The sequence below is a fragment of the Nilaparvata lugens genome, chromosome 1, assembly GCF_014356525.2.
Source record: "Nilaparvata lugens isolate BPH chromosome 1, ASM1435652v1, whole genome shotgun sequence".
Lineage (NCBI taxonomy): Eukaryota > Metazoa > Arthropoda > Insecta > Hemiptera > Delphacidae > Nilaparvata > Nilaparvata lugens.
Window position 1 is genome coordinate 79,313,502 of NC_052504.1, and position 10,386 is coordinate 79,323,887.

The 10,386-nt window shown below is 29.5% G+C and overlaps 1 protein-coding gene across 2 annotated transcripts; it reads left to right on the forward strand.

Moving 5' to 3' along the window:
- The first annotated feature begins 2,163 nt into the window (after positions 1-2,163).
- On the forward strand, positions 2,164-9,294 carry LOC111046421. 2 transcript variants are annotated; one of them, XR_005573835.1, is made up of 5 exons: positions 2,164-2,310; positions 5,736-5,854; positions 6,994-7,209; positions 8,761-9,112; positions 9,145-9,294. XR_005573835.1 is itself a non-coding variant. In XM_022331970.2 (4 exons), exons 2-4 carry the CDS (start codon positions 5,742-5,744, stop codon positions 9,011-9,013), a joined length of 582 nt encoding a protein of 193 aa, XP_022187662.1. In that variant the 5' UTR covers positions 2,164-2,310; positions 5,736-5,741; the 3' UTR covers positions 9,014-9,294. The 2 variants fall into 2 exon arrangements, 1 of the variants encoding a protein (XP_022187662.1); XM_022331970.2 differs by having other exon boundaries at positions 8,761-9,294.
- Positions 9,295-10,386: the final 1,092 nt, after the last annotated feature.

Sequence of the window (10,386 nt, forward strand, 5' to 3'; positions counted from 1 at the left end):
GATGAAACATAAAATATTACAGGAATATTTTATTTCTACAGTGATCAATTGTGCAAATTCAGTTCCATTTCATGAATGAAGGAATTTAAGGCCATCTTGATGAAAAGTTGTAAAATTTTACTTTTGTAAATGTTTTATGTGTTTGACTAGGTAAAAAACGTGAATAAGTGTTCATTTCTGAATAACTTGTATTTCAATACTATGACAAGGACCAAGTCAGTCTACTTCCAGATACAGTCAATTCAGATCTCTGTTTATAACTTAGGAGAGAAGTATGATTTCACACTAGGGCAAAATAAAGAACTTTGTTTTAGTCAATATTTTGCATTCGAAATTGTGGCATTCCCATCTAATCATAGAGTCATCTCAAATGATGTTTGCAAATATAAAATCTATCAAGTTACTGTAACTGAAAAAAATATCTGTTACAGGGTGATCTCGGCTGGATGACTCGTGGATCGATGGTGGGTCCCTTCCAAGATGCTGCTTTCGCTTTGCCCATTTCTAGCTTAGGTTCACCGGTTTACACAGATCCTCCCGTCAAAACGAAATTCGGCTATCATATTATTATGGTAGAGGGTAAAAAATAATGTTAATTTCCAAATGAATTTTGAATAAAACACTTTTTATTTTCAAATAATATTGTCCTCCTTTATAGAAATTAATATTTTTGTGTAGTGTGTACACCTAAAAATCTAACATCGATTGAATCATTTTCCCCTGAATTTTGTTTGATTGAACTTTTTGAAGAATGTGAATAATCTTTCACTTTTAATAAGGAAATTACATGCTGCTGGGTCCCGATTTATTTAGTAAAGTTTTAATTATTTTCAACCTGCCATTTCTTCAACTTATAGAAAATAATATTCTCCTTCAAAAAAAACTGAAAATTTATAAATAAAAACCGACATTTATGGGTGTAAACCCAGCCTTCTCTACTTATACTTGAGGTTGAGCACTGTACCTTCTCTATTTAATAAACTCTTACCGCAACTCATCCGCCCATGCTGGTATTGGTGAAGAGGAATGTGATACTTTGATACTTCCGCCTATAGTAAGGTCCACGCAATGGTATTGCTATCCTTGTCTATCATTCAACAAAGCGGATAGCGCTACCTTCCTCTCACTCTCTCTCGCTTTGCGCTGTTGCCAGATCGGCTTTTAGCAATGTAGAATTAATTAACAGTATTCTCTATTATGAAAATTCATTATAAAATTATTGAAAAATATAATTTCTTTCTTAATAAAATATAATTTATTATTTTAAACGAGAATGAAAAATTAATATTACATCAATAAACTTGTATCAGTTACCGTCAAAAAGGCATTGACAAGACAGTGAGGTGAGGATCGGCAACGTTGTTCTCCTATTTTTCTCCATTTCCATTATAATGTAGACCTCACTATAGGTGAAATGGCAACATGCTCAGTCAACAATTAGCATCATGAACAATAGACCATACCATAGAACTAAGATGGCTGAAATAAAAGTGTTTACTATAGTTAAATGACAACTACTCACAGCTTACTATTTGCTTTTTTTCCAAAACACCTTACACAATTCAATGTCAGTGATTCCTCTAACGTTATCGCAGAACTCATCAATTCTGTGTGGTTGGTTGCTACCGTACACTCCATAAATGGAAATCTGGAGGCGTCAGATCCGGAGTTTGGAAAGTCACTATAAAACAAAGTGAAATGAAAAAGTTGCGTAAGGTGTTTGAAAATAAAAAGAAGTGCTGTAGCCTATTGATGTGAATAAAGGATAACTCAAACATATTTTTCAACCCATATATTCATAATAGAAAAGAAACATATTAGATATTTTTCCATCTAAAATTAATGTTTTTTTTTGTTTCCATATTTCGAGTGTATATAATTGACCTTCCAAACAAGCCCCAATTTTTCACACCAGTACGCTTTCGGATATATAGATATTCTACCCTCGTTATAAACGTGAAATCGCTGAACCCCTTTGATAATTATTGTGCGGTAACAAGTACAGCATGGTCCGTTGAGGAAAGTATTAACAAATATTTACGTGAGTCTATGACAAAAAAAATTGATAAATATTATTTTCGAAAACATTTTTATTGCTTCAAAAAAAACTCCTAATTCTAGTTAAAATAATATCAATGTTCGCATCAACATGATACAGTTGGTACACTAGTTTGATTTGGCGGGCTGATCACATTTTTGAAGTAACGAACTTTATAGGTTAACCTAACTTGAGCATTGAAATGTAAAGTTGAATAACAAATCTTTTATTAGTTGAACCATTTAATTCATTTATCCAAGGAACAATATTTCGTGAGTATTTCAACATTGTTTTAATTACTTAATTTCTAAACTTAGAAATTTATATTGCAAATCATGTTTTCAATGGTTTGACAATAATTCTCAAAATATTTTGACAAGACTTCAAAATGTAAAATGTTAATCATATTATTTATTATATCTTCAAATCAATTATTAAAAGTTTATCCTCGTAAACTTTGATGGTCAGAGCTTGACTATTGAGAAAACTTTTACAAAAATGAGTTATTTTTGTCGGGTACATTAAATTTGTTGAAAAATACCTATAGTAAAATCCACTTTATAATGGCCGTATTTGATTATTTTCGGTGTTGCCATCCTTGTCTTTCACTCAAAAAACAAATAGCGTTTTCAGTTTCAAGCTCCGCAAAGGCAGAAAATCGACAACGCTGCTTGTCTATTTTTCTCTTCTACCATTATAGTGTAGCCCTTACTACAGTATTGTCATAAAATATTAAAATTGGACATTGGTTTGGATAATTTGCAATTCTCAAAACACTAACCTTTATTCTAATGTTTTAGAATGCATAGTAAGCAACAATGCTCTCAAGTTTTATAATTCAATGTTACTACACTAGACCTGTGCTGCTCAAATCACTGCTTTCTATGTAACTTAATCACTTGAAGCTAAAATCAACTGCTATTTTTAAAACCTCCACATTTTTGATATTTTAGTTGTTATTATATTTTGAGAGACATTTAATCAATTTGTTATTTAATTCAAATATCATAAACATGTTTGAAAAAATTTTACACTTCCCTCTACACATTAGATACAACGTTCAACTCAGCTAGAAACGCTGTTAGATCGCGCCGTACATTAACCTCATTTTATTCCTGAAGAAATATAATATTTAAAAATATATATATTATATTAACTTGCTGAAATAGAACAGGCGCAACTAGACTCAAACCGCACGTTAATTTGTCTCTTGAAAGTTTTATAAAAATTTAAAGTTGAGATACTGTATATGATGAATGATAACCTATTACACATATTTAAAGAGATTAGAAAAAATATGTAAACAAAGAACTTTGACAAAATATTTTATCAAAGATTATGACTAAAAGGCTGTTTTACCTTATTTATAATACATCAATTATTAGTAGCCTGGCTGGATCTTTTTCAGTAATTCAACTATGATTGATAAAAATTGAAATTATAATTTTCGCAAACATTAATTTTAAGTGATGGAGTTGGAAACGCCTGAAAATAATATCTTGTGCACGGTTTCAACAAATTCATTGTAGATGTTAAGGCTGTTAAGTCTCTTACTTGATATTGTTTTACTAGAAGCAAATCAGCGTCGTGGTTGTCAGTTTTGAGTGGTGTCTTCTCATCTCCCATCATATCGTTGGTGGGGTGGGTTTCTTTCCTCAAAATTCCATCAAAAACTGTGCATTCATAAGTGTTGTTAATAGTTTTACAATAGTAAAACGTTTTTTAATAGATTTACAATCTCAAATAGCATTCACTGTTCCTATAAGTAATTAGCTAAGTAGTCATTTCTGATAATGTTTCAAGCTATCATTCGCTCATAATTTGATTTGGTATGATTATAGTAGTGTGATTGATCCCAGCTTAAGCTTAGTACCGTACTCTACACTCAAGATGCAAAGTAAAAGTAAATGGAAAAACCACAAGCATTTTTGAAGTTAATACTGGAGTACGACAAGGAGATGGAATGTCGCCAACATTATTTAACATAGCCTTAGTAGAAGAAGCACTGGAAAGAGTCAAAAGTACAAATGAAGAAATTAAGATTGGAGTAAATATAAATATCCTGGCTTTTGCAGACAACATTGTTGTCATAGCTGAGAAAGAAGAAGACTTGGTATACCTGACAAATATATTGATTGAAGAAACTGAATATGTAGGACTAAAAATAAATGAATATAAAACCAAGCTCATGCAGATAAGTAGAGTTCAAAATATAAACGGACAGAATGAACAATCTCTGGAAGTAAGAGACTAACTATTTTAAAAAAGACAGAAACTTTCTCGTACTTTGGAGTGACACTCACGCACAACAACTCAGAAGAACTGGAAGTGACCAACAGAATAAGATCGGCAAATAAAAGCTTTTATGCTTGCAATAGCTCGAGACTCCTCTCACATAATATATCAAAACTAAGACTATACAAAACCATCATTAGACCAGTACTACTATATGCTTCAGAAACATGGATACTGAATAAAAAAAAAGAAAAAAAAACACTATTGTTTTTGAAAACAAGATTCTTCGAAAAAATTTCGGCCCAACACTAGAGAACGGAGTTTGGAGAATCAAGCACAACTATGAAATACACCAATTATTCAATGAACCAGACATAGTGGGTGAGATTAAAAGCAGAAGGTTACGGTGGACGGGACACATTCTGAGGAAAGAAGAAAGCGCTCTGACAAGCAATGTACTGAGGAATAATCCTATAGGAAGGAGACCAGCTGGAAGGCCAAAAACTAGATGGTGGGACCAGGTCCGGAAAGATATGAGGAGGATGGGCCTAAAAGAGGAGGACGCGGGTGACCGAAACTTGTGGAGAGGCTTAGTTGATGAGGCTAAGTACCGACTGGGGTACGAGTGGCCACCGCAGTAAGTAAGTGATTGATCCCAGCTGCATAAGTTTAGTAATTGTTTTAACATTACATTTATGAATCCTATTATTTCGATTATTAGTAATTGTTTTAACATTACATTTATGAATCCTATTATTTCGATTATTAGTAATTGTTTTAACATTACATTTATGAATCCTATTATTTCGATTATTAGTAATTGTTTTAACATTACATTTATGAATGCTATTATTTCGATTATTAGTAATTGTTTTAACATTACATTTATGAATCCTATTATTTCGATTATTAGTAATTGTTTTAACATTACATTTATGAATGCTATTATTTCGATTATTAGTAATTTTTTAACATTACATTTATGAATCCTATTATTTCGATTATTAGTAATTTTTTAACATTACATTTATGAATCCTATTATTTCGATTATTAGTAATTGTTTTAACATTACATTTATGAATCCTATTATTTCGATTATTAGTAATTGTTTTAACATTACATTTATGAATGCTATTATTTCGATTATTAGTAATTTTTTAACATTACATTTATGAATGCTATTATTTCGATTATTAGTAATTTTTTAACATTACATTTATGAATGCTATTATTTCGATTATTAGTAATTTTTTAACATTACATTTATGAATCCTATTATTTCGATTATTAGTAATTGTTTTAACATTACATTTATGAATCCTATTATTTCGATTATTAGTAATTGTTTTAACATTACATTTATGAATCCTATTATTTCGATTATTAGTAATTGTTTTAACATTACATTTATGAATGCTATTATTTCGATTATTATTGGAACAATTAATTTTCTGTTTACAGAGAAATATGGAATGTAATAATGGTACAATCAGCAATGGGGATTCCATTGTAACCGAAAGAATGATGGTACTTCAGAATGCAGTTCACAAAACAGTCCAAGAAATCATTAAAGGAGTTAGGTAATCTGTTATTATTCAGTATACACCAATGGTGATATGAAATTGACGTCTCTGTCTCTCACATTCGAGTAGTTATAGTTTGGATTGATTGTCAGTTCGATTATTATAACAATTTTAAAATATGATATTGTATAGAAAGCATAGTATAGAATAACAATCTTTATCTCTCCCTTTGAAAGGGTGAATTTATGGTACGTCTTTACATTTCAATCCTTCAATACTATTATATTAATGATATTCACCTACCAATAACAAATAATACTGCATAAGTAAAAGAAGACGTTTCCTCAAACCAAATGAAAAATAATATTATCAAGAATATTGATAGTGAATTAAGATGAAGCCTGAAATGTTCATCTGAATATAATATCATTTAGTTAATATAATAGCTAATTACTTTATTCATCATAGATATTCCTGGTCTGGAAATATATTCATTGAATTGTGAAAAATAAATTTAGAATCCTATTTGGACTATATTTTACCTAAATTTGGCAAAGAAACAGTTTTGTTTTCCGCTTGCTATTTCTCTCCTTATTATTTATTTATTTATTTTATGTATTCTTTTTTACAATGAAGCACAGATCATATTATTATATTCTAATATGCATTATTATGAATATAATAGGGAGAGAAATAGCAAGCTGAACACAAAACTATTTCTCTGTCAAATTTAGGTAAAAAATATATGCATAAATTAATACTGTCACATTGGGTCGCATTAATAAATAACGAGAATTGAATTTGTAGAGCTGAATTAATAATAAGTGAGACATGTTTTAGCAAAAATTCAATTTGGATAACTCTACAAACACTTGAAGCATACACAGATTTTTAAAATCAAATTTATTAGGCCTGATAAAAAGGAATTCTATGATAAGACTAGTATTGTAAAAAAAGTAAATATAATTTTAATTAAGAATAATAATTCTAATTAAGAAACATCGAATAATTTTCTGAATTTTTTTAACTTAAAAATATATTCTAAAACTTGAAATATTCTAAAATTTATTGGATAAATAAATAAAATAGTGTTATCACTACTGCTAGCTAAGCAGTTTCATTCAATTAAGGAAATATTTTTCGTTTTCTCACAATTTGAGTAAAATTATTATTTTTCTGATTTTTGTTTATTTCAGCGATGAAGAGTTCAGAAATGTTATTGGCGACTTACAACCACTGAAAACTAAACACCTACTTGCGCAAAAGTTGCATGCAAAGTTCAATATAGTCTTTGACAACAATGCAGCTCAATGGTTACATGATTTAGTGAAGACTGATAATCTTGATGCCAAATTTTCAGAACTGTTAGTTCTAACAGATAATAACGCCGAACACGAAGATGTGGAAGCTTGGTATGTACCTGCATTATGAACATTAAAATTATAATATAATCACTTGTTCAATTTAACTAAGATTCATTTGCTAAATGAAATGAAATAATTCGATTTATTGGAGTAACTATTAATTCATTCTTCATAACTATTATTCTATTAATTTTTGTGGCAAAATCGATATAGCGATTTGTAGTTTTGACTCTTGAATAAATGAATTCCAGTAGCATTTCCTGTCTATCATTTGAAATTCGTGCATTTTTTATTGTGTGCTTATATCTTGTAAGATATGTAAAGTCTAGCTTTAAATAATTGAGATTACCTCCCAAATTTTATCTAATTGTGTTGTTCATTGTCTGACGTCTTCCCTTCTGATTCAGATATTGTCTGAACACTCAGGTCTAGGAGTTGATTCATTAGCTTTATGACTTGCAGTAGAGATGGAAACTTTCCTACTGCTATGTTATGCACCTGCAAATTCATAAATTATAGGCTTTCAAGTATTTTAATTTAAATATAAATTATTTCCGTTATTTCACTTATTCATATCTACAATCAAACACAAATCTTATCATGAATGATTGGTAATTTTATTGTTACTGATTCTTTATTTTAACACCAATGAGTAAAAATAGAAATACACGTGTATTCTACTAGGGATGAATTCTTGAAATTATTACATAAATTAGTACAATCGATTTAGTATATAGTAGTAATTTTTTAAAAGAATGATCAAGTGTAATATGTTCTCATGATATTCCTCTTGTAATAGAAACATGAACAATAAAAACAATATCAAGTAGCCCATAAAAGCAAAGTTATTTTATAAACATGAATTATTATACTGTATACATTATAATAACTAATACATGTAATTATTTTGCTTGGACATTTGTTACAGTAAGACTCGTTGCCCGCACTGTGTATTGTTTCATAATTGTCACCCCTTAGAGTTTCACGTTATTTAAGTCAATGGAAATAATAGTAAGTCAGAGATACAGATTTTCTGTAACTACCGCCTTCTATAATTTAGATGGCTGTTTATTCTGTAATTTAGATTCATATTATTCTGTTATATCTGATATAATTGTTGAGTCCTGCTAATAATGATATGAAACTATTTCAAATATATTTTATTAGACAAGGAAGTTGGCGAATCAAATTTAATGCCAATTATAATTATTATTTATTACAATTCAATAAATTATTTACAATTGTTATTTATTTAATTTTCATAATTGAGATTGAATATTTTGGTAATCATTATATTTCTTCATAGCCAACAAACAATTTGACAACAATTTAAAAAAAAGATAGTGTTATGGCTGTTATCTGCTTTGTTCAATGACAGACAAGGATAGCAAATGAATGTTAATCAGGTGCTGACTTTATAGTCTTTATAATGGGAATCTCACTATAGCTTGTCTGAATTCTAGAATATTGATTGTGTAATTATCTTGATTTTATAGGCGGTAAATTTTCTTCTTCTTCTTATGTTTTACAACAATATTAGTACATATTATTAGATTATTATAGTTATAGACAATAAAAGACATTGGTTTTATTTCACAGGAGACCACCTGGCAGTGTTGAAAAACATTTACGTGCTCCTTCCATCACAGAAAAATTGAGATTCATTGAAAATTTGAAACTGCACGTGGAAGAGACAGAAAAATCAGTTGAGTTTTTGAAGACCAAGGTGATCAAAGCGAGGGATCAAGTGCAACATCAGATAAAAATACTAGATGAACTGACCAATGCCGCCGATATTTCAGCAGACAATTGCAAAATTGTCTTCAACATACTTACTGATCGTGAAATTTGATGTTTTCAATTTATAATTTTTTATCCTGTATATAGATGTAGAAATAATATTATTTTCGATATTCGATTCATAACAGACATCATTTTACCATACAGAATAGGCTTATTGTATAACTTCACTTGTACATCAAGGGGAAAACAGTCCATGATAAAAAAGTCCATTCCTCTATAAACTTCTACAATTTAAAAAAAATGTCGTTATGGACTGTGAATCTCAAATTGATTGTATTCTCTTTTAACTGATTAACTTCTAAATAAATATTATTTCGTTCATGTTTTTTATTATGATTAACGCTTTTTCAAAGTTACTTTTCTTGAGTAGCCTATGGCTGTATGTATATCATAATAAGCACGGCTGTACCTTTGGAGGTTATTTCTCCAATATATTCTATAAACCTTCAATCACTCATTGATAATTGTTTGATCAAGCATAGATAAGTGAGGGTTATACCACTAAATTTAAACCGAATCGAACTTTGATGACATTAGATTTTTTATGGTGAGAAAGAATAATAATTTCAAGAATTTGAATTACCGTATAGTAAGTCAAGTTTTTGAAATTGTTTGGAGAAATCGTGAATTGAATACGGCACCAACAAGAAAACTAATGGTAATCTAAAGCTGGGTTTACACCAAAGTTATTAACAAAATGTTGATAAATTAATCCTTATAGATTCTATTAGATTGAACGGAATTTGACAAATACATATATGTTCATCATGTGTATGATAAGTTATGTTCAATCTATAAGGATTAAGTTATTAACATTTTGTTAATAAATTTGGTGTAAACCCAGCTTTAAAGTGCCAGTAATGTTCTACATGCTCTCTTTATAAGTTGAACCATATAAAAATTATTGTCTGTGGGTAAAGTTCTATATGCAGCTTAAGTTTTCGCTGGTAAAAGAATAATTCAGTTTATTCTATTATAATAGGGCACCACTTATTGGACATATACGATACGGTATACTTGCATTTATTTTGAGTAGGTAATTTTTAATATAAAAATATTTTTTTCATGTGTTTCTCTTGCTATAAAACTCTAAGACGAGTTCAAATAACTCTAGTATTATAATGGTATTATTTTTTCATTATAAGGATTCTTTTTTTAAATAACTCTTATTTTGAACCAAAATAGATGCATAGAGGAGAACTGTGTCTCACTCGCAAAAATGTTAAGTCCAAATTTCAAGGAACGGTGGTCTCACTTGCGAATTTCAGGTCCAAATGTCAAGGGTTTCTTATTTCTGGCGTCATTCCATATAAGCCAATAAATAAATAATGGTTGCCTCATTCACTGGATAACTGGCAGGGCTTCTTGAACTCCGTAGAAAGAATTCAGGACAATAGCGTAGCCAGGATTTTGCAATGGGAG

Coding starts and splice junctions, on each gene's coding strand:
- LOC111046421 (XM_022331970.2), top strand. CDS start 5,742: ATGGAATGTAATAATGGTACAATCAGCAATGGGGATTCCATTGTAACC. Junction 5,855..6,993: donor GAAATCATTAAAGGAGTTAG/GTAATCTGTTAT, acceptor TGTTTATTTCAG/CGATGAAGAGTTCAGAAATG. Junction 7,210..8,760: donor CACGAAGATGTGGAAGCTTG/GTATGTACCTGC, acceptor TTTATTTCACAG/GAGACCACCTGGCAGTGTTG.